General features: G+C 35.3%; 3 protein-coding genes across 3 annotated transcripts; 2 read left to right on the plus strand and 1 right to left on the minus strand.

Annotated features, from left to right (window-relative positions):
• The first annotated feature begins 5,610 nt into the window (after positions 1–5,610).
• Positions 5,611–7,976, plus strand: LOC121729261 (succinate--CoA ligase [GDP-forming] subunit beta, mitochondrial). Its single transcript, XM_042117718.1, has 3 exons — positions 5,611–6,562; positions 6,789–7,023; positions 7,722–7,976. Exons 1-3 carry the CDS (start codon positions 5,738–5,740, stop codon positions 7,919–7,921), a joined length of 1,260 nt encoding a protein of 419 aa, XP_041973652.1. The 5' UTR covers positions 5,611–5,737; the 3' UTR covers positions 7,922–7,976.
• Positions 7,977–9,545: 1,569 nt separating this feature from the next.
• Positions 9,546–17,985, minus strand: LOC121729645 (mitochondrial-processing peptidase subunit alpha). The gene is made up of 12 exons (XM_042118219.1): positions 17,775–17,985; positions 17,234–17,472; positions 17,047–17,126; positions 16,702–16,842; positions 16,385–16,522; positions 15,747–15,884; positions 15,420–15,557; positions 13,366–13,438; positions 11,911–12,043; positions 11,104–11,269; positions 10,051–10,183; positions 9,546–9,774 (listed from the first exon to the last, which is right to left on the minus strand). Exons 1-12 carry the CDS (start codon positions 17,831–17,833, stop codon positions 9,599–9,601), a joined length of 1,614 nt encoding a protein of 537 aa, XP_041974153.1. The 5' UTR covers positions 17,834–17,985; the 3' UTR covers positions 9,546–9,598.
• Positions 17,986–18,186: 201 nt separating this feature from the next.
• LOC121729447 (NADPH:adrenodoxin oxidoreductase, mitochondrial) lies at positions 18,187–20,233 on the plus strand. Its single transcript, XM_042117966.1, has 4 exons — positions 18,187–18,649; positions 18,727–18,883; positions 19,039–19,158; positions 19,252–20,233. The coding sequence occupies exons 1-4, from the start codon at positions 18,471–18,473 to the stop codon at positions 20,197–20,199; spliced, it is 1,404 nt and encodes a 467-aa protein (XP_041973900.1). The 5' UTR covers positions 18,187–18,470; the 3' UTR covers positions 20,200–20,233.
• The last annotated feature ends 1,711 nt before the right edge of the window (positions 20,234–21,944 follow it).

Below are 21,944 nucleotides of genomic sequence, written 5' to 3' on the forward strand. Positions count from 1 at the left end.
ATTGACCATTCTTATGGTTTATTATTTAGCGGAACCACAAAACTCATCAATATCTAGCATAAAATGTTGATTATAAACCTTTATTAACACTTTTATTACATGAAATATGCAGACCGACTCCTTTGTTATGTCCTAGTAAGTAGGACATAACATTACACGCTTTTGACGCTTATACACCGTTATATAAGGCTCTCTCCAGTCTATAGTACCTCAATGCTTTAAATAGTAGATTCGTTGCGATTGTCGTTGCGTTTTTATTGATTAAAGAGAAGTCATGTCATACTGGCACGTACACTCATAGATAAAGTATTATAGTACCTCAATGGACAAGGCCTTATTTGAACGTGGGTGACATTGACGGGAGCGCTGCTGGTAAAGGAGAACACGACATGTCAAAAATGACGTTTTTCTAATCATAGAAAAACGTCATTTTTGACATGTCGTGTTCTATCAAGAAGCGTTTAGTTCCATTTCTCGCCACGTACAAATAAAGCCTTGTCGAACTGTAGTATAGATGTAGTCTTAGCCCGTCATCGCGTGGCCATTTTGTGCCTATTTTCATACAAGTAGTGTGCGTTTATTTTCTTGAATATTTCTATTTGTCCATTATTTCGAAGCACATTATGATACAGGAAAGAAAGTCAATTAGTTTGTGATATCGATTAACTATAGTTCAAGTGATGAGAATCCGTAAACACACGTAAAAAGCTATGCAATTTTTATAGCCAAATTATTAATTGATGTGACATTTTTAGCACTAATGCCTTTTAAAGCACGAATAAGGGATTAATAAACTTATAAATTATCTTTTCAGCTTACAAAAATACCGATTGAAAAGCCCAAAAAACGTTGTTCAAAACTTATGTATTTAATGTTAAATCCACGTGTTCGAGGCATACTTTGGCCATTCTTAAGGTTTATTATTTAGCGGAACAACAAAACTCAACAATATCTAGCCTTTAGTAACACATATTTTATTACATGAAATATGCAGACCGACTCCTTTGTTATGTCCTAGTAAGTAGGACATAACATTACACGCTTTTTACGCTTATACACCGATGTAAGTCTCTCTCTAGCAGGGGCCAGGGACAGAAAACGTTATCAAAATTTTACCGTTAAATTTACCAAAACATTCGTTCCATTATCGTTACTTACAAATTACCGCTACTTTTTTGTTATCGTTAAAAAGTATCGATACTTTTTACCGGTATATTTATCGTTATATCTTAACGTTACCATTGCTCTACGCGCGACGTTGCCAGACCTCTGTGGTGGGCCTCCAGTCTATAGTATCTCAATGCGTACACTGGCCAGAAAAAGGAACGCTTGTTGTAATTTGCCAAAAGCGACACGGGAGTTTTGCCGGGTATGTGAAACTTGAAAGAGTCGTAAGTCAGAGAAAAGGAAAGAGCACTGACCTCCATTATACAATAATGGAGATCAGTGGGAAAGAGTGATGTTGTGTTTTTGTATTATTTTCTTAAAATTGTGTTAACTGGGTTTTTAATGTGTAATACAATGATATTCTATGTTACTAACGTAACTAGATTGGAAGTTTACGGTAGCAACGCGTTGCCACTTCGAAGATGCCTGCAGGCATATCTCACATACATAATGACATAACGAATATATGACTTGACATTGTCTTTTGAACAAAAAAGTGGTTACGCATTTCTGAGAATCTTTTGTAAGACATTGCTACTCTAGTATTTTAGAAACTCATTGGTGTAATATTGGTAGAATACTCGTATTAACCATTAGATATTCGTTATCATGCACAAGTGTAGGAAAGAGATGCAGTATCCAGGAACGTGTTATTTTGTGTACCCTCCAAAACTTCGTCGAAAGTTTCAGCGAAGCTCCAACTCTTCGCGCTTCTTTTTGACATGAGCTTTCCAGCGAAGCTTTGCGTCCAGGGTCATGCCGAGATATTTAGCGGTGTTTTCGTGCGGTATTGCAGTATTGTTAATGAATACCGGATTATAGTTTGGTCTTTTATTCGTAAAATCAACATGAACTGATTTTGTTTCATTTAGTTTTATTCGCCACTTTTTCGTCCAGTCATATATGGTGTTAATAGCTTTCTGAACTTTTTTCACTGATTCTGCTTGAGTGTCAGGTGACACTCAAGCAGCCATTATTGCTGTGTCATCTGCAAAGGTCGCAATGGTGCTGTTTTCTATTTTTTGAATATCTGAAGTGTAAAGTAGGTACAGGACCGGGCCTAGGACACTTCCTTGAGGTACTCCAGCTTTTATATGTTTCAGCTCTGAGTATGCTTCATCTTGTCTCACCATAAACATTCTTCGCACTAGGTAAGACTCTAGGATATCAGCAAACTGTTTTGGGAGGAGTTTTCGAATTTTTTTAATTAGTCCCTCTTGCCAAACCTTATCAAAAGCCTGCGCAACGTCCAAAAAACACTGTTGTGCAGACTTTATTTTCCTCTAGTGCTTTTTCTATTACTGCAGATTCTATTACTGCAGACAGAATACTGTGAACTTGGTCAGTCGTAGAATGTTTTTCTCTAAAGCCAAATTGATAGTCTGGACTCAATTTTCTTTCTTCTAATACAGGTTTTAAACGTTTTAGAAGAAGCTTCTCAAATAGTTTAGATATAATAGGTAATAGAGAGATTGGCCTGTAAGATTTTGTTTCGTGTGGTGGTTTCCCAGGTTTTGGTAGCATTATGACTTCTGCTACTTTCCACTTATCAGGTACGTATTTGAGTCTTAATGCGGCATTTATGTGCGTAGTTAGTTTTACTATTGCCTTTGGTGGCAAGTTTCGCAAAATTTCTCCTGTGATAAGATCGAATCCATGGGTTTTTTCAGGCTAAGCTTTTTTATCTCTTTTTTAACTTCCCTTGGGGTGACAAGTTTTATATTGGGCTCATCCGATGATAAATCTTCAAAATTTTCTTCTAAGCTAGATTGTTGCTCTAATTCTATATTTGTTTGGAAGATTTTTTGTAGATGATCTGCAAACGTAGCTGCTTTATGTTCACTGCTTATAGCCCAGTTCCCATTTGTTGTTTTGATGGGAGGTATTTGGGCGATGGGCTTCTTAAGTCCTTTTGTAGCTTTCCATAAAGAGTATTCTGTTGAACGATCGTTAGTTAGATGAGAGAGATATGTGTTCATACTGTTTTCGTTGAACTTTATGATTTCCCGCCTCAGTTTTTTCGTGAGATTATTAAGCTCTTTTTTTATATTAGAGCATCTGGAAACTTGCCACTTCCTTCGTGTTTTCCTTTTCTCTGCTATAAGTTGCCTTATTTCTATTGGGTAGCAGTTTCCTTTTACTTTTCTGCTAGTGATTGGTGTATTATTCCACGCACAATTTTGGATGTTTTTTACAAATTCTCTTACATCTAGATCCAATTGTTCTGGAGTCTTAAGAGGAACCTTCAGGTTTATGATATTTTCTAAATCTGACTTAAAGCTCTCCCAGTCCGTGTTTTTATTTACAAACGTGAGAGGGCGCTCTTTCGTCATAATTTTCTCACTAAACGTCAGAATTATGGATGAGTGATCCGAGCTCATATCAAAGCCTTCCTCGATTCGTAGAAAATTGGACGATATATTTTTGTATATGAAAAAATCAATTAAGTCAGGAATTTTATTGGAATCTGTAGGCCAGTATGTAGGCTTTCCTGTTGATATAACTTTGCAATTTTTCTCGTTTATAGCGTTTAATAGCTCTTTTCCTTTTGTAGTAGTGAGTCTGGATCCCCAGTAGGTGTTTTTAGCGTTAAAATCACCACCGAGTATAAATCTATTGCCAAGATTTTCTAATAAGTTCATGTACACATCTGATTTTATAGAATACCTCGGTGGAGAGTATATAGAGGCTAGAGTTATCGGAAATGATTTTGTTTTTACACATACAGCTACTGCCTGTATTTCTTGTTGCTCATATTTGTATACTTCATAGTGACAAATATTTTCTTTTATGATGACAGCACTGCCACCTCTGGGTGTAAGGCATGGTATGTTTTATAGCCCTTTATTTGAATATATTATGTTTCTGTTGTGAAATGAGTCTCAGATATAAGACACACGTCGATATTCTCTGTGCTTAGGACTACTTGCAACTCAGTTTGATGTTTCTGTAGTCCATTTGCATTCCAAGTCATAATCTTTAATGAGTTTATCATTTTGATTTCTGCGAGTGAGTAGCGATGTTAGCGCTACTTTCCAGTTTTTTTAGTCTGTTATCAAATGAGGTCATTAAATCGAGAATTTTGTTTATTTTTTTTATCCGTATTTGTGTGCTAACCTCAGGCTGTGGTTGATGGTTCTTATTTGCTCTAGCCATTTGCGCAAAAGTAATATTTTTAACGACTTTGTTACTATTATTTTTACTTAATTTTGAGGTATCAGTTTTACCTGCTGACTGAGTAGAGGTTGTAATGGTTGTCAGCCCTTTCTTCTTCATTGCTTTTAATTTCATGTTTTGTAGCTCTTTAGCCACAACACAGCCTCTGTAGTTGGCTGGATGAGCTTCGCCACAGTGAACGCATTTTGGTTTTGCCTCAGCTGGTTTCTGGCAATCCTTAGTTAAGTGTTTACCCGTGCACTTTACGCATCTGGGTTCTTTTGAGCAGTATTTTTGTGTGTGGCCATAAGCCTGACATCTCTTGCATTGTGGTATCAGTTTTATGGTCTTCAATGGTTGGATATCCACTTTGTAACCTAGCACTGATTTTATGTGATATATTTTATTTATCGTCCTTCTCAAATGAAAGCACGAACATATTTAATGGTAATTTATTTCTCCAGCTCAGTTTATTAACCGCTTCCTGGATCTTATAACCTTTTGATTTTAGGTCCTCCACAATTCTTTCTGGCAAACATGAAGAATGTAAATTTTTCGCAACGACTCGTATAGGTCTGTCTTGCTTATTCTCATATGAGTACCATAAGAGCCCATTTTGCCGAAACAACTTAGTAATAGCTCTATATGAGTCTTCATTATTGGCGTTTATTTTCAGGCTTTCGCCATTCAGCATTTTTGCAGTAAACGTAACGGTAGGTATGCTCGTCATGAGTAAGTCATAGAATTCTTGGTACCTAGCTCTTGACATTTTCGATAATTATGGGTGGTGGTTGGGGCACCTTCTTAACTTTTTCTTCTTTTGGCTCTTTACTAGACTCTGATTCTAGCTGTTGTAGTGGGGAGAGTGAAACGTTAAGCTTTCGCTTCTTCCTGCTTTTTTGTCGGACCCACTCAGTTTCTTTAGCTAGCTCCTCTTCATCCGTCTCATAATCAACATCGACAGGAGGGGCCTTGATGACACGACGTTGGCTAGGAGATTTGTTTTTTTCCTCTTGTAATTTTTCTATTTGATCTTAGAGATCTTCTTCTCTTCTCGATTCTCGAAGCTCGATAATATTGATGAATAAATATTAATATTGTTTTCTTTTTATAATTTAGGGTAAAATTAATTTCAACTGTTGGTAGCACCGCTTACTTCTGTCAAAAGTGTCAAACTCAAATAATCAAATTCCCATTTTCCAGTTTTGCAAAGTTCAACTAACGTGGAATTACGGAAAATATTTATTTTCCTATAATTAACCTTTTAATATTTTTGTTTAATCAATAACTATTGAATATAAAAGAGAGTTCGGTGAAATTGTAAGTTATTGGCGTAAGAAATTAAAATAAATATTTAATAACGTACTTTATAAAAAACATAACAGGTTATTTCTGATTGTGTACAAAGTTCGCTATGGCAGCGTTCAAGAGATTTAAAAGTATAAGAATATTTAATAATTATAAGTATAGTCCTCAAATATATTCCAAAAGAAATTTAAATCTTCAAGAGTATCACAGTAAAGATCTACTAAGGAAACATCAAGTTTCTATACAAAATTTTCGGCTTATCGATTCATCCCTTGATCCTAAATCTCTTGCTGGATTTAAAGCCGATGAGTACGTTGTTAAAGCACAGATTCTAGCTGGCGGAAGAGGCAAAGGACATTTCGACAATGGTTTCAAAGGTGGAGTCCATTTGACTAAGAATCCCAATGATATTCTTGACTTGGCCAAAAAGATGATTGGACACAAATTAATCACGAAGCAAACTCCTAAAGACGGTATTCTAGTGAACAAGGTGATGGTCGCCGAAAGTGTTAACATTATGAGGGAGACTTATCTCAGTATTGTTATGGAGCGCACATACAATGGTGCAGCCTTAGTAGCATCTCCAGCCGGAGGCATGGACATCGAAAATGTTGCAGAGAAGACCCCGCACCTGGTGAAAACTGTTCCAATCGACATACATGAAGGAATAACAGACAAAGTAGCCAAGGAAGTTGCAGAGTTTTTGGATTTCAAAGGAGATATGGTAGCAAAGTGTGCCGAAGAAATCAAAAAGATATGGCAACTGTTCCTTAAAGTTGACGCTACACAGTTGGAAATCAATCCGTTGGTTGAGACAGATGATGGTCGTGTTGTAGCTGTTGATGCTAAAATTAATTTTGATGACAATGCAGAGTTCAGACAAAAGGAAATTTTTGCACTCGATGACACCTCGGGGACAGATCCGAGAGAGGTAAATGTTATTAATTACTCAGATGACCTTTCTCAATAAAATAGTATTACATCAACAATCTGAGATTTCAGTACTTAAATGAAATGTGATGATAAAATTATTTTCTCACAAAAATAATCTGTTCTCTGATAAGATTACTGTATATTCATACTGGTTTACTTGAGTGTTTATTTAATATTTTATAATGATATTTACTGTAAATATTTACTTTTTTCTTTTATTTTAGAGGGAAGCTGCTACATTGAATTTGACATACATAGACATGGACGGTAATATTGGATGTATGGTAAATGGTGCTGGACTTGCCATGGCAACCATGGATCTTATCATGTTAAGTGGTGGAAGACCAGCCAACTTCTTAGATCTAGGAGGTGGAGTTGGCCAGGCCCAAGTATCTGCAGCTTTGAGAATTTTGGAATCAGATCCTAAAGTGAAGGCAATCTTTGTTAATGTCTTTGCTGGTTAGTGAATATGTAATAGCAATTTTAAATAATTGGTCAAGTGCCAGTCGGACTCGCGCACGAAGGGTTTCGTACCGTTATAGAGGAAAAAAATGCCAAAAACTGTATTTTTGTATAGGAGCCCCCCTTAATTATTTATTTTATTTAAATTTTATTATTAATTATTAAAATATAAATACAATTGAGTATTTTGTGAATATTTCAGGAGCCTATCTATTGTCATCATTTATATCGAGCAAAAAATGGCAAAAAAATCACATCCTTTGTATAGGAGCCCCCCTTAAATATTTAATTTATTTTGTTTTAGTATTTGCTGTTATATAGCGGCAACAGATATACATAATCTGTGAAAATTTCAACTCTAGCTATTACCATTCTTGAGTTACAGCCTGGAGACAGACAGACGGACTGACAGACATCGAAGTCTTAGTAATAGGGTCCCGATTTTACCCTTTGGGTACGGAGCTCTAAAAATCATATATTATTATTTGCAGTTAACCATTCAAGGTCGACCTTCAACTAGGTGGGACGACAATCTCCGTTTAGTTGCAGGCCCATGTAGGATGCGAGTAGTAGGAGATCGGTCATCTTGGCGTTCATTGAGAGAGGCCTATGTCCAGCAGTGGACTATAGGCTGATATGATGAAACCATTAATTGTGTACAAAAAATATTTTAATTTAAATTTGCCTTATTTCAGGTATTGTCAACTGTGCAACTGTGGCCAGTGGTATTGTAGCAGCATGTAAAGAAAATATGCCAAAACACCCACTTGTTATCAGGTTAGAAGGAACAAATTCTACACTTGCCAAGAAGATTCTAGAGGAATCTGGACTGCCATTCAAGATAATTAATGATGCTGACGAAGCAGCTAAGACTGCAGTCAAATTGGCTCAGTAAAGTACATCAAATAAAAACTGAACTAAGTAAAAACTGTTTTACTTAGTTCAGTTTTTACTTGATGTCTCTGACAGAACAAAAAAATAAAACAATCAATATATTTTGTTTTCATACTTATGATTTACTGTACAGGGAATTTTTATATTGTTTTTATGTTTAAGTTGCCAAATCTTGTAGTTGTAGATTATAAACAAATGAAATGTATGATTGCATCAGTTAATAATATTATTATGTTTAATGTAGAACCATTATCTTGTTTTGATTAATTGTGTACATCCCACATGTATTTGATAATACTATACAAAATATTATGTTACATAACATTGATTTTGCTTCTTAATAACATACAGAGCCCTAAGCCAAGATACCATGAGTCATACTCATGACTAATAATAGAAGGTTAAAGGTACAAATCATAATGTATAGTTTGGAGTACGGAGACCAATGTCACTTAGCAAATATTATGATTTATGGCACTGCCACTACGAATAATAAAAACTAAGGAAACATAACTCCCATATTATTACCGCTTTAAATTTGGTTCCTTTCGAAGCCTGTCAGCCTGATACCGCTCAAGGCCACCTAAATATTCCAAATGTGTACCTAGGTACACCTTTTTGACAAGTATTGTAGAACATATTTTTTGCTGGAGTTACTTTTCCTTCGTTTTTATTATTCATAGCATTGCCAATATATATTTTTTATTCTCCACTTTGACGTCGTAACAAGCTTAATCTAGGATACTCTGGACTACAAGTTGTAATCCTCAATATAATCACAAATTAATACTATTTAACCATATTGCATACAAGACTGAACAATTTATTTATGTTGCCCCAAAATGTGACCATGAATTTATCAGCCTAAGAGACATTATAGTTCTATTGGAACCAAGTTCCTTATTATGAATATATAATTCTTGTTATGAAAAATATAATTAATAAGTATATATTTTGTTTTATTATTTGCATAATAGGTGTAACCTTCCTATCATCAGAATTCAAAACACGTGTATTAAATTTCTCTATGATTCAAAATAACGAGTTACAGAACTTCAAACAAATTTTGACATATTATATTATAGAGTTGCCAGTGCGTTTGAAGTCTATGCATTTTCATTAGTTCTTTGATCGTGAATTCTTGGAAATCTATTGTTATTCTATTCTGTCTCGCTTACCGGTGAGCTTATATAGATGGGTTACTATTGAAGAAATGGATGAGTGGGGTTGTGGCTGACTATCTCATAAATTAAAGACATGAGTAGAAAAACCAGATAACATTTTATAACATGACTGATTTTTCCCCTTATAATTTTAATAAACCTTGTAACTTACCTACTTTATAATCTTCCTCATGATATATCTGGCTACACATAATATCCACAACTTTTTGATTTCAAATAATTTATCCTGACCTGAAACCTTCTTGCAAAAAAACGGATTTTTTAACCTATCAACTCGAATTAGGCCCACTTGGGCCGCGAGAACAATAAGATTTCCAAGAATCCGCGATCGACGAAAGTGTTAGCTGCTTCTTCAACTTCTTCAATTGCCAAGCTAGCCCACGGCGTATACCTTTATACCTTTAGTTTCTTTTGATTGTAATGACCAATTAAAACGCTGAATAAATATAGACGAAATTTATTTGTTGCTAATAATAATAAATTCTGGAATAATACTAAGCGCGGAATAAGTTTAATCTTCGGCCTTGCGGCGCTGTGTTGCTACCTATCATGTTCGCTTGGATCTCATCAAATGACGGCAGATGGGCCAGCTTGCCTCTCGCTGCAACCGCCGGTTTATTACTTAACATCCGCTTCGCCACGCGAACGATGTCCTCTGCGGTTATTTTTTCTAAAAAAAAGATAAAGGTTGCGATGAAATTATGTATATGTACAATAAATAATATTATTAATCATATTATGATTAATGGTACTTAATCATAATATGATTAATAAGCTAATATAAGAATTAGTAACCTAGTACAGGTTAATAATTCTTATATTAGCTTGATTTTTAATTTCTTATCCACCTTTGTTTTAATAATAGGCCGTAAACTACTGTGGTTTAAAAGCCGAGCGCCATAATAAAAAAAAAAAAGGAAAAAAAAGAAAAAGAAGAACTGCTCACCAATTTCGTTAATGAAGAACGATGGTGGTTTCCTCTTGCCGGTGGCGAGCACCTGCCGACCGACGTCCTCGAACACCACCGGCCGCGCCTCGAGATTCATCAGCAGCATCGACTGCAGCTGCGTTTTCGCTCGCTGCAATACAAAAACCCAGATTAGAAGTCGTATTAGTTTATGAATTCTAAACATGACTTGCTTGGGGAAGCAGTTTGAGCTTTGAATGTTAATATCACTAAGGAGTTCCTATTGTAAAAAGGCATTCCTACCGGGTTCCGCGCAGAAGTACACACAGAAAAGGCCCATGTCGCATACAATCACATCAAAAGTCGGTGTCACATTGCTCTGTTCTATAGCAATTAGCAACGCATCGTGGAAGTGTTGTCGCTCCGACTTTTTACATGTCACATTGATGCGTTGCGATTTCGACGCAGTTGACGGAACGATAAACGAAACGATAACGAAATGGCGCTATGAACTGTCAAGTTTCACCTTCATGTATTGTGTTGACGTGCGTCATCGCAATGGAGCTATGGGGCAAACGTATCCGAGGCGATTGGGATTTGGGAGCAGATATTGTACCATCGAATAAATTGATGAATCAATTTATTCGTACAATATCTGCTTGACAGTTGATGGACCTACGTCGTTTGGTTGGTTTATGTCAATTAAATGTTAGCTGTGATCTGTCGGCTGGGTTTGACTTAACGCGACCAAATTAGGGCCGGGACACAAAAGCACGATACGACGTCGTGTCGTACCACGAGTCACGACGCGGCGGACAACTGTCGTGAGTTTCTACGACGCGACGTCGTGCCGTATATCGTGGCAGGTCACGATGTCGCGTCGTAGTTTTTTACGATGCTCGTCGTGGATTCCCACGACGCGACGTCGCATCGTGAAACGACGTCGCGTCGTGGTACGACACGACGTCGTATCATGTTTTTGTGTCCTGGCCCTCACTTACGTCCGTCATCTGCATAGGAATCAACTTCTCTGATAGTACATTATTTCACAACAACGACGTAACATACTTAAGCCATGCTCTATACACTCACCCTAAGCTCATTCTCGCCGACCTTCCCCGCCATAGCGGCCAGTTCTCGCGCTATAACGAGCGTGGTGTCGTACAGCCGCGCGGGCGGCGACGCGGCGTGCACGCAGAACAGGCCCGTGTCGCCGTACGCGTGGTTGTACGCCGTCGCGTTGAACATCCAGTGATATCTGAAAAATAAGATGAAATGACATGCTTCTCAAAGTTTTAAATTAAGAAAAAGGAACCGAAAATAAACATTATTGACCGACTGAAATTTACGTATCTCGCGACAGTTAAGCAACAGGCTTTTGATAGTAGGTACTGTGCATTGTTCAGTATCTGACAAACGCCTGTTGTTTAATTATTGCAAGAGACATAATCTTCCTAAACCTAAATTTTTTAATTTATGAAATAAGGGGGCAAACGAGCAAACGGGTCACCTGATGGAAAGCAACTTCCGTCGCCCATGGACACTCGCAGCATCAGAAGAGCTGCAGGTGCGTTGCCGGCCTTTTAAGGGGTAATAGGGGAGGGTAGGGAAGGGAATAGGGGAGGGTACGGAAGGGAATAGGGGAGGTTACGGAAGGAAATAGGGGAGGGTAGGGAAAGGAAAAGGGTAGGGGGTTGGGCCTCCGGTAAACTCACTCACTCGGCGAAACACAGCGGAAGCGCTGTTTCACGCCGGTTTTCTGTGAGGAGTATTTCTCCGGTCGAGTGTGCGACTTTTTGGACTCCACACAACATATTGTATTAGAAACCCGGTCAGTTTTGAATCTTATTACTTCAATATTAAAGCTTATCTCAATAAAGCTAAGTCAATATTACTAACCTGTTAAGTACGTTGGTGTAAAGTCTCGTGTACATGCCCTTGCCGGGCCCGCCGGCCGAGAAGGAGCCGCCGCCGCCCATCATCATGTTGAGCACGCACGTCGCTACGAAGTCCGGGTCACCGTGCGAACAACCTGCACAATGCACATATATTGTTGCACATGTACTATCAGAGAAGTTGATTCCTAGGCAGATGGCGGACCTAAGTAATTTGGTCGCTTTATGTCAAACCCGAAAGAACTTTAATTTAATGATAAATCCATCAATCATTCAATAAAATAGTTTATTGTCTGTTTATTGTGTAACATAGTAAATTTCTTAAAAATAATAAACTGTTCTATTAGCGCCATCTATTGACATAATTTTGAATTAAAGTTTCCTTAGTGATCGATTTTTAGGTTATGTTTTTTTAATATTAAAACTATTTAAATTATATATTTAAATATTTTAAATAACAATAGATTCATATTTAAATAATTCTTTTAATCAAATTTAATTTTTGAAATTCGCGCTCTTTACTAATTCTTAGTTTTGACTTTTGACTTTTTTTTTAAAAACTTTGGGTATAAAAGACGAGTCTAAAATGTCATCGGCCTTTTTCTAGATTTCAAAAACTAGAATGTAGTTTCTGAACATCTGTTTATTCCCCAAAATTGGTGAGTTTAATGTGTGTGTTTATTTAGTTTTCTTATAGCTTCTTAATTGAGTTGAAAATTACAAGGTTTCTTTGATATATTTATGTCCTTCTGTTATTCTAAAATACTTAGCTGACTATGTGTCCGGCAACCTTTGTTTTATAATTTAAGCCCTTTTGGCAAGATTTATTTCATTACGAGTATAATCTCTTATTTCTTTTGTAATTTAACAAAATCTAGCATAAGTATAACATGTTCCAAATTATTAATTTGCCCTGTTTTACGTAAATTTGGGTAATCTTAATGGACGACGCGAAGGGGCTGGAGCTCTTCACACTGGCTAGCTATCCTCCAGTCTCCAAGCTAAGTGCCATGTGGTCCTAGACGTCCCCCATACCCTCTTGAGTACACAGACGGCTGTAACTAGCGTAGCACAAACCCACTAGAACTACCCCCCTGGTGATTAATTACTTAAATTTACCTTGATGAGTCTCTGCTCTCTTTTAAATTACTTTTAAAATTACTAGTAGTTACCTAACATATTTTATAACAATAAATTTGTTACTGATTTTTTAACATTTTATTTATCTCTCTCTCTTAGGAGTAAACTTACCTCTTGTATGTCACACTCCTATTTATTTAATTTAAAATATATTTTTTTACTATTTTTTTTTATATGTGACAATTGTGTGTTGACAGGCGCAACAACGATATGACACTTTTTACTTTCCAAAAAGTCTAAAAATCATGAAAATCGTGTGATGTACTTAACGGATAGTCTCTGTTCAGTGACAGAGCGATTATAATTAAAATGTACTTACTTTCCAATCCTATTACAATATGCGATAATTCTGGTAAATCAGACCCTGGATACAATGGGATTTCACATTCTTCCTGAAAAATGTTTGAAATATCTATACTAATATTATAAAGCGGAAGAGTTTGTTAGTTTGAACGCGCTAATCTCAGGAACTACTGGTCCGATTTGAAAAATTCTTTCAGTGTTAGATAGCCCATTTATCGAGGAAGGCTATAGGCTATATTTTATCACGCTAATATTAATAGGAGCGAAGAAATTGAGGAAAGTGTGGAAATAACGGGGGGAAATTATTTAAAAGGGCTTATTTGAACGCGCTAATCTCAGGAACTACTGGTCCGATTTAAAAAATTCTTTCAGAGTTAGATAGCCTTTTTATCGAGGAAAGCTATAGGCTATATTTTATTGCGCTAAGACTAATAAGAGAAAAGAAATAGAGGAAAGTGTGGAAAAAACGGGAGAAATTATTTGAAATGGCTTATTTGAACGCGCTTATCTCAGGAACTACTGGTCCGATTTGAAAACTTCTTTCAGTATTAGATAGCCCATTTATCTAGAAAGGCTATAGGCTATATTTTATCACGCTAAGGCTAACAAGAGCGAAGAAATAGAGAAAAATGTGGAAAAATTGTGGAAATTATTTGAAAGGGCTTATTTGAACGCGCTAATCTCAGGAACTACTGGTCCGATTTGAAAAGTTCTTTGAGTGTTAGATAGCCCATTTATCGAGAAAGGCTATAAGCTATAATTTTATCACGCTAAGAGTAATTGGAGCAAAGAAATAGAGGAAAATGTGGAAAAAACGGGGCAAATTATTTGAAAGGGCTTATCTCACGAAGTACTGGAGCAATTTTTCTGTTATTTGGCACAGGTAAGAAGTAGACCACGTGAAGGATCGTAGGCTATTTTTTGTGGACTAATTTGTCTGTTAAATATCTAATTTACGCGGGCGAAACTGCGCGGAACGTTATATTTCGCGTGGTCACGACATCACGCCTAAACGACTAGACTTTGAGTCCCGAAAAAGAACATACTAGGATACATTTTGTCCCGGAAAAATTACTGTTTACTGCACAATATACTTTTATGATTTGCGCGTAAACTATTCAATCTACTTTAATGGAATTTGGTATGGAGATACTTTGAGTCTCGAGAAAGGACAAGGAATAAGACTAATTTTGTCACGGAAAATGTACGGTTCCCGCACAATACACTTTTATGATTATCGCCTAAAGTCAATTCAATCTATTTTGATGAAATTTGGTATGGCAATACTTTCAGTCTCAGGAAAGGAGAACGGATACTTTTTATCCCGGAAAGTATATGGTTCCCGCACAATAATATTTTATGATTCTTGCCTAAACTATTTAATCTATTTTGATGAAATTTGGCATGGAGATTGGAGATACTAATTTGAATCTGGGACAAGGAATGTTTTTTGTTCCCGGAAAAATGTGCGGTTCCCACACAATATACTTTTCTGATTTGCGCGTAAACGACTCAATCGATGTACGGGAACAACTATAAAGTCCACGCGGACGAAGCCGCGGGCAACAGCTAGTAATTAATAAAACAAGAGCCAACTGTAAAAATCATACTATAGGAAGAATTTATAATACAGGGTGCAATTAAATCTTCCCGCCAAATTTTGATACATTGATCCTTGTAAAAAATAAAAATACGTATTTTTTCTTTTATAATTACTCAGTACTAAAATGTTGAGAAATAGCTTTCAAAAGTTATCCTAAAAAACACTACAATAAATGGACACGTCGCGTCGCCCGCGCGTGAAATACACCCACGCGCGCGCCTCCCCCCGTGTCATCCCCGCTCATTCCCACGCGCCGCGAGTGACCGTTCTGCAACGATTTTAAATGGGATAAAATATGTAATAAAAAAAATAACACCCACTTTTGGGTTGAATGGACTCTCTTAATGATACCTAAGCCCTGGAAAAAATTTTGGCAGGAAGGTTTAATTGCACCCTGTATAGCTTATAGTATAATATTCTAAGAATCTGAATCGAAAGAACATGGTAAATAACAGTAAGTCACTCACCTGTTCTATACCTCCTGTGTATTGAGCTATTGATTTGTCTGTTAATGGTTTGAATTCGCCTGAACTTTCAGAGTGCCACGTCGGTTTTGTGTCAACAAAATACTTTTGGACATACTCAACAAATTTTTCATGTTCCACCTGAGAAATATGCATTTATTTATTAATAAAAATTATTTTAGATGAAAAAGATATTAATGACAAAACAGATACATAATATCATGAATTGAATTAAATTAAACAATCTATAAATAGACATAATTATGTGTTTTTCTCAGTTTGTAACATATTTTAAGATATTTAAAATACTTAAATAAAACCAAATAATACCCCAACAGCAGCCACAACCATTCTGTCTGGAGTGTAGTGATTTTGCAGATAATTCATAATAATATTCCTGTCTATTTTGTTTACATTTCCTGATGGACAAATCTTTGGTAGACCCAGTGTGTTTTCCCTGTAGGCAGCCTGAAAATCAATTAAATTCGACACATTCATATATTTTTAATTGTTTTAATAATAATAAAATGATTAAAAATTATACACTTAAATAAAGTATTTATTTATTACACCCCTGTACAACACCACACTTACTCTATATAGAGGGCTTGTGTAAATTAATTCAGATTATCCATTTATCAACCCTGTTACTAAATAGCTTTGTCCACACTGTGCCTTTTTCTGTTTGTCAAGAGCATGCATTATAGCGCAGTCAACAGCGAATGTGAGGCATGCCCGCGACGCAAGCCCTCTAACCGTATCCAAAAAACAAAAATGACAATGTTGGCATAGTGTGGACATAGCTATTAAGATATAACTTACTGCAGTCTGCAGCTATCCTTGCCTGTCAAGACTTTGTCTAATACATAAGACAAAGACAGCAACTTATTTATTGTCTATGGTCTATATATTTTTTTAAATATTAACTCATATTACAATGCCAACATAACAAAGTAATAATTACATACTGAGTGTATCATGTCCATTAAAATAGTCTCCTGCTCGGGCCTCATGGCCAGTGTTTCCAGTTCAAAAGCAACAGCCTGTCTGGCTGCCTCCACCTCTTCAGGAGTCAATTGGGGTCTCAATGTGACTTCCGCTAGCACCTAAAAAAATTACCAAGCTTGTATGAACAGTAGAAAATCATATGAAATAAACTGAATAAAAATAAGTTTTATTTTTATTTGCATAAGAAAGTTGTTCCCTATTTATGGATTTAACAAAATAATATGTTTTTATGATAGAAATTTATCATGTATTCTTATACTTTCTTTTGTAATATTACCTGCGTAATAGCCTCTAATCCTCTGGAGTCGGCGCTAGTGGCGTACACGGTGGTATCACGAGACCCCTGACAGTCACAGATTCCACCATGCCTCTCTAACTCACGAAGCATTACATCTCGTGACGGGAACTTGTTTGTTGCCTGTTGGATTAAAACTTAATTAGACATGGAGCAATAGCTGGAAAAACAAAATATGATAATAATATCACAATAATTTAGTTTCTCATACTGACAAAGCCATACAATATTATTACATGATACATCTGAGGAAATATTTTTAGAGCCTATTTAGCTGTTTTTTTAATGTAATTTAAAATGAGGACTATACTTATGTTAGTTACTTACTCCAAAGCTCAACTTTTCAAGAAAGTGACAAATGCCATTAGGATAAGCAACTTCATATCGTGGACCAGAATCAAGGACAACTGCAACAAAAAAATCATTGTGTAGTTTAAAAAAAAGTAAAAAAATGTGAAATTTTAAGCCTAATCTTAAAAATAAATAGACATAAAAAATTGTCTATTTAACTTACCACCGGCAGTACAAAACTGTCCAAATTTCTTCTCTGATGCCACTCTCAATCCATTGCTTAGTACTGTTACCTCTGTAGTATACTCTTCTGACTTGGCAGAAGCATACACTACAGGTGGTAGATTTGGCATGGGCTCCGAAAGAGGTGGAAGAGGTGTCACACTCTCTTTTTGCAATAACTGAGAGGGTTTGCTAATGTTATTACTAAAATTTCTCGCATTTATGCGGATTGATGATAGTCTGTAATATTAACAATAATTTAAAAACACAAAAAAGGAATGATGCAACATAGGAACACAAAATTGACACAAGCTCATATTAAGCATTGTAATGATGAATTGATGAACATAGATTTAAATATCTTTAACCCAAGTATGTACAAAGAAATGTATGCTATTTAATTAAATAGAAAGTGTATTAAGTACACAAGTATAGTATGTTTAGTTTGTACAGTATAAAGTGAACAGAACGTACAAAATTACTCAATAAACCATAGATGTTTGTGGAAAAGAAAATTAGCATTGAATATTTTCTAAACTTACCCATTTTTCAGAGAATACAACCTAGACAAAATAACTTTCATGTCGGTAACATGCGACATGATACGTGCTTTATTAGTGCAGAATGTATATTAACAAAAATGTTGTACTTCTTTTTATGACTATTTTATATCAATTTTATCATAAAAATATACACTTTTAGCTTTTTAATGTGATAATTTATTAGTAAAATGCAAAATTCAAGATTTGGATGATATTTTTTAAGCTTTGACATTGACACTTGACAACTTGACTCTTGACCTACTCATGGTCTATAATCTATGTTTTTTTTTTTTTAACGGAAATATTGCTGTCCACAGACCACAGTCTGACAGTCCACGCCCAGTTCCACTGAAATATGGTGAAATCTTCGCCATAAAACGAATCGAAGTTGAAGACGAAGAAGTTTATCAATGTTTACCGTTTGTTGGACCAATTATTCTATCTTCATTTTACTGTAAATTTTACTAGTAATCTTGTTCTGAAAATTAAATAGAAAATATATTAGTTACCCCCATATCCAGAAGAGCAGGATTATTTCATCCAACCACTATTTAATTTTCTTAAGGCCCTATAACTTTAGAGATCACTGTGCACATAATTCAGCGTAGCATTGTAAATTATGGACATATTTTAGGATACTAATCTAATTATTATTCCCAAGAACATTGTCGACTTGAATTTATAAAGCATACTATCATGGGGTTTGTAAAAATTGCTAAACGATGTCTGTCTACTCGCAAACTGTATCTTCCTCGAGTTTGCATCGTTGGCGCTGGCCCTGCGGGCTTTTATGCAGCTATGCATTTACACAAAAAAATGAATGGTGTTCATATCGATATAATAGAACAGCTGCCTGTACCTTTTGGATTGGTGAGGTAATATTGCATTTTTATAAATCTACAAGTAACAAATCTAAGATCTTAAAAATGTAAGTTACAATTTATTTCTCTAGATATGGAGTAGCACCAGACCATCCAGAAGTTAAGAATGTTATCAATCAATTCACAAAATTTGCACAACAAGAGAATGTAAATTTTTATGGTAATATTTCTCTGGGCCGAGACATTAGGTTGCAGCAGTTACGAGAGCACTATGATGCTGTGTTATTGGTAAATCACCATTATTTATAATTATTTTTTAATAATACCATGCCTATATTCTAGATATTAAATCTAGAAAACTTTGTTTTTGTAATTTACCTTAGAACCTTACAAGCAAAAAATTATCAAGATGTTAAAATTTTCGTAACATTTTATTCTTTTAGTCCTATGGTGCAGAGGAGGATAAAACTCTAGGGATTGAAAATGAGGATGCTAACAATGTGCTTGGAGCAAGAAGTTTTGTGGGGTGGTACAACGGTCATCCAAGATTTAGAGACATGAAGGTGACAATTATAAAAACTAATAAAAAGTTAAATAATAATTGAATTTGTGATTTGTGTTGGATAAATAATTGTTAAAATATGTCATTACTTCAGGTTGATTTGTCTGGCAGCACTGCAGCTATTTTGGGTCAAGGAAATGTTGCTTTAGATGTTTCAAGAATATTACTATCACCTGTTGATGCACTAAGAAAAACAGATATAACGGACTATGCATTGCAGAGTATATCTGAATCAAAAATAAGAGAACTATATTTAGTTGGAAGAAGGGGACCCTTACAAGTTGCTTTTACAATAAAAGAACTGAGAGAACAACTAAAACTGGATAAATGTAAAACAGTTTGGAGAGAAAAAGACTTTGAAGGTATAGCTGCCACAGTCAACGATTTGCCAAGACCTAGGAAGAGGCTTACTGAACTTATGTTGAAATCGCTGTCGGAAATGGATTCAACAGCAACAGATAGTGACCATAAGTTATTTAAGCCTATATTCTTCAGGAGTCCACAAGCGTTTTTAATAGATGACAACAAAAAAGTGACTGGAGTTGAATTGATATGCAACAAACTTGTAGGAAACTCAATTGAGGATCAGAGATGTGTTCCAACAAGGGATACAGAAAGGTTGAATTGTGACCTAGTCTTTCGTAGCATAGGATACAAAAGTGTAAATGTAGATAATGATTTAAAATTTACTTCAGGAGTTGTGAAAAATGACAAAGGCAAAGTTGACATTAGCAATGATAATTTGGCGCCAGTTTTCGTTGCCGGATGGCTAGGAACTGGCCCTGTTGGAGTTTTATTACATACCATGGGAAATGCTTTTCAAGTAGCTAAACTCATGTGTGAGAATTTAAAAGAAGTTGATACTTTTAAAGGCGGTATGGAAGAAATTAAAAAGATGATGACAAAACCAAGCAATGAAATTATTGAATGGAGTGGTTGGGAAAAAATTGATAAATATGAGATAGAGCAAGGAAATAAAGTTGGTAAACCAAGAGAAAAGGTAACATCTGTACCTAAGATGATAGAGATTGCAAATATGTAAATATTTAAGGGAAAGTATGATCATCTATAGTCTGTCAAGAAAGTGAAAAAATTAAAAAGTGGCAACATCATAGTGTCATCCCTTTTTTCTTAGATTGATTTGAAAGGGATGACACTACGATGTTGCCACTTTTTATTTTCTTCACCTTCTTGACAGGCTATATGTATTGTTAATGTAACATAATAATTATAAGAGAAAAAACATGGGGTGGTTATAATTGCTAGGTGCTTCCAGGTTTTTAATATTATCAAGAATGTTTAATAACTGTTAAATTATGTATTACAGCTCGACAAGGCTTTAAATGAACGTGGGTGACATTGACGGGAGCGCTATGGGAGCGCTGCTGATAGAGGAGAACTGTCATACACATGTCAAAAATGACGTTTTTGTATGATAGAAGCGTTTAGTTCCTTTTCTCGCCACGTTCATATAAAGCCTTGTCAAACTGTATTTATTTTTATATTTTCTAATATACAATACTTTTTGTTACAAATCTTTTTTTTTACTCTAAAATGTTAAAAAGAGGTATTTCATCAAACATCTTTTAAAAATTCTTTAAAAAACCAACAGTCCCACACTTTGGGAATATTAAAATGAAATAATCGGCCAAGTGCGCGTTGGACTCGCGCATGAAGGGTTCCGTACCAATATATATATATATATTTTTTTTTGGTTTGGTTTATTTACTTAAACAAAACAAATTTACATTACAAAATAACATGGATTACAAATATTATGGTTTAATATTATTACAATTATTACAATAAGACATCGGTAGCTACAAAAGTATAAAACTGCAGCGCAGCTACCAATGCCTCTTACAGTTGTAACAAAAACAGTACTTAACTTAAAATAGGTAATATAGAGAAAAATTAGGCAAAATTTGTGTTTTTCGTATGGGAGCCCCTCTTATTTTTTTTATTTTATATTAATCACGGGTTAATATTATTATTAAATATTAAAGTAAACATAAAACTAAGGATTGTGTGAAAAATTCAAGTACCTAGCTGTTGCTATTGAATCCATTTCCGACAGCGATTTCAACATAAGTTCAGTAAGCCTCTTCCTAGGTCTTGGCAAATCGTTGACTGTGGCAGCTATACCTTCAAAGTCTTTTTCTCTCCAAACTGTTTTATAGACCAAAAAAGGCCAAAAAATCACGTTTGTAAAGAGATATTAATTTTATTTCGTTTTTAGTATGGAGTATAGAAGTAGATGGAGAACTATCTCTGTATGTAAAAAGTGTCCGCTGAAATAGGGTGGCGCTACAGTAGCTACAGGGTAAATTTTAAATCATTTAGCAGCTTTTATTTCAGCTATTATAAATATATGCTATGGAGGGTAGATGGAGGAGAACTATCTTATATGGGGGATATTTGAAAAAGTGTCCAGATGTACGCAGTAAATAACACTTGAAAAATCCTCCAAGAGTGGCGCTAGCTGCAGTAAAGGGTATGGAATGAATGTAGCCGTTGGTGACAAAATATAAATTAACTTATTATAAATATATAACCTAAAATAGCTGATAAAATAAAAATTGAAGTATATTAAAATATATAACCTAAAATAGCTGATAAAATATAAATTGAAGTATATTAAAATATTTAAACCTAAAATAGCTGAAATAAAAGCTGCTAATGATTTAAAATTTACCCTGTTGCTACTGTACCCTAATTTAACGCATTTCTGCGGACACTTTTTACATACAGATATACAGTTCGACAAGGCTTTATTTGAACGTGGCG

The sequence above is a fragment of the Aricia agestis genome, chromosome 8 (genome assembly GCF_905147365.1).
Source record: "Aricia agestis chromosome 8, ilAriAges1.1, whole genome shotgun sequence".
Taxonomy (NCBI): Eukaryota; Metazoa; Arthropoda; class Insecta; order Lepidoptera; family Lycaenidae; genus Aricia; species Aricia agestis.

What these genes read in the sequence shown, in the direction of transcription:
- LOC121729261 (XM_042117718.1), top strand. Translation starts at nt 5,738, where the DNA reads ATGGCAGCGTTCAAGAGATTTAAAAGTATAAGAATATTTAATAATTAT. An exon ending in CGGGGACAGATCCGAGAGAG is followed by an intron (nt 6,563 to 6,788) that starts GTAAATGTTATT and finishes CTTTTATTTTAG; the next exon opens with AGGGAAGCTGCTACATTGAA. An exon ending in CTTTGTTAATGTCTTTGCTG is followed by an intron (nt 7,024 to 7,721) that starts GTTAGTGAATAT and finishes GCCTTATTTCAG; the next exon opens with GTATTGTCAACTGTGCAACT.
- LOC121729447 (XM_042117966.1), top strand. Translation starts at nt 18,471, where the DNA reads ATGGGGTTTGTAAAAATTGCTAAACGATGTCTGTCTACTCGCAAACTG. An exon ending in GTACCTTTTGGATTGGTGAG is followed by an intron (nt 18,650 to 18,726) that starts GTAATATTGCAT and finishes TTATTTCTCTAG; the next exon opens with ATATGGAGTAGCACCAGACC. An exon ending in ACTATGATGCTGTGTTATTG is followed by an intron (nt 18,884 to 19,038) that starts GTAAATCACCAT and finishes TTATTCTTTTAG; the next exon opens with TCCTATGGTGCAGAGGAGGA.
- LOC121729645 (XM_042118219.1), bottom strand. Translation starts at nt 17,833, where the DNA reads ATGTCGCATGTTACCGACATGAAAGTTATTTTGTCTAGGTTGTATTCT. An exon ending in GATTAGAGGCTATTACGCAG is followed by an intron (nt 16,523 to 16,701) that starts GTAATATTACAA and finishes TAATTTTTTTAG; the next exon opens with GTGCTAGCGGAAGTCACATT. An exon ending in TCGGCGAGAATGAGCTTAGG is followed by an intron (nt 10,184 to 11,103) that starts GTGAGTGTATAG and finishes TTTGTATTGCAG; the next exon opens with CGAGCGAAAACGCAGCTGCA.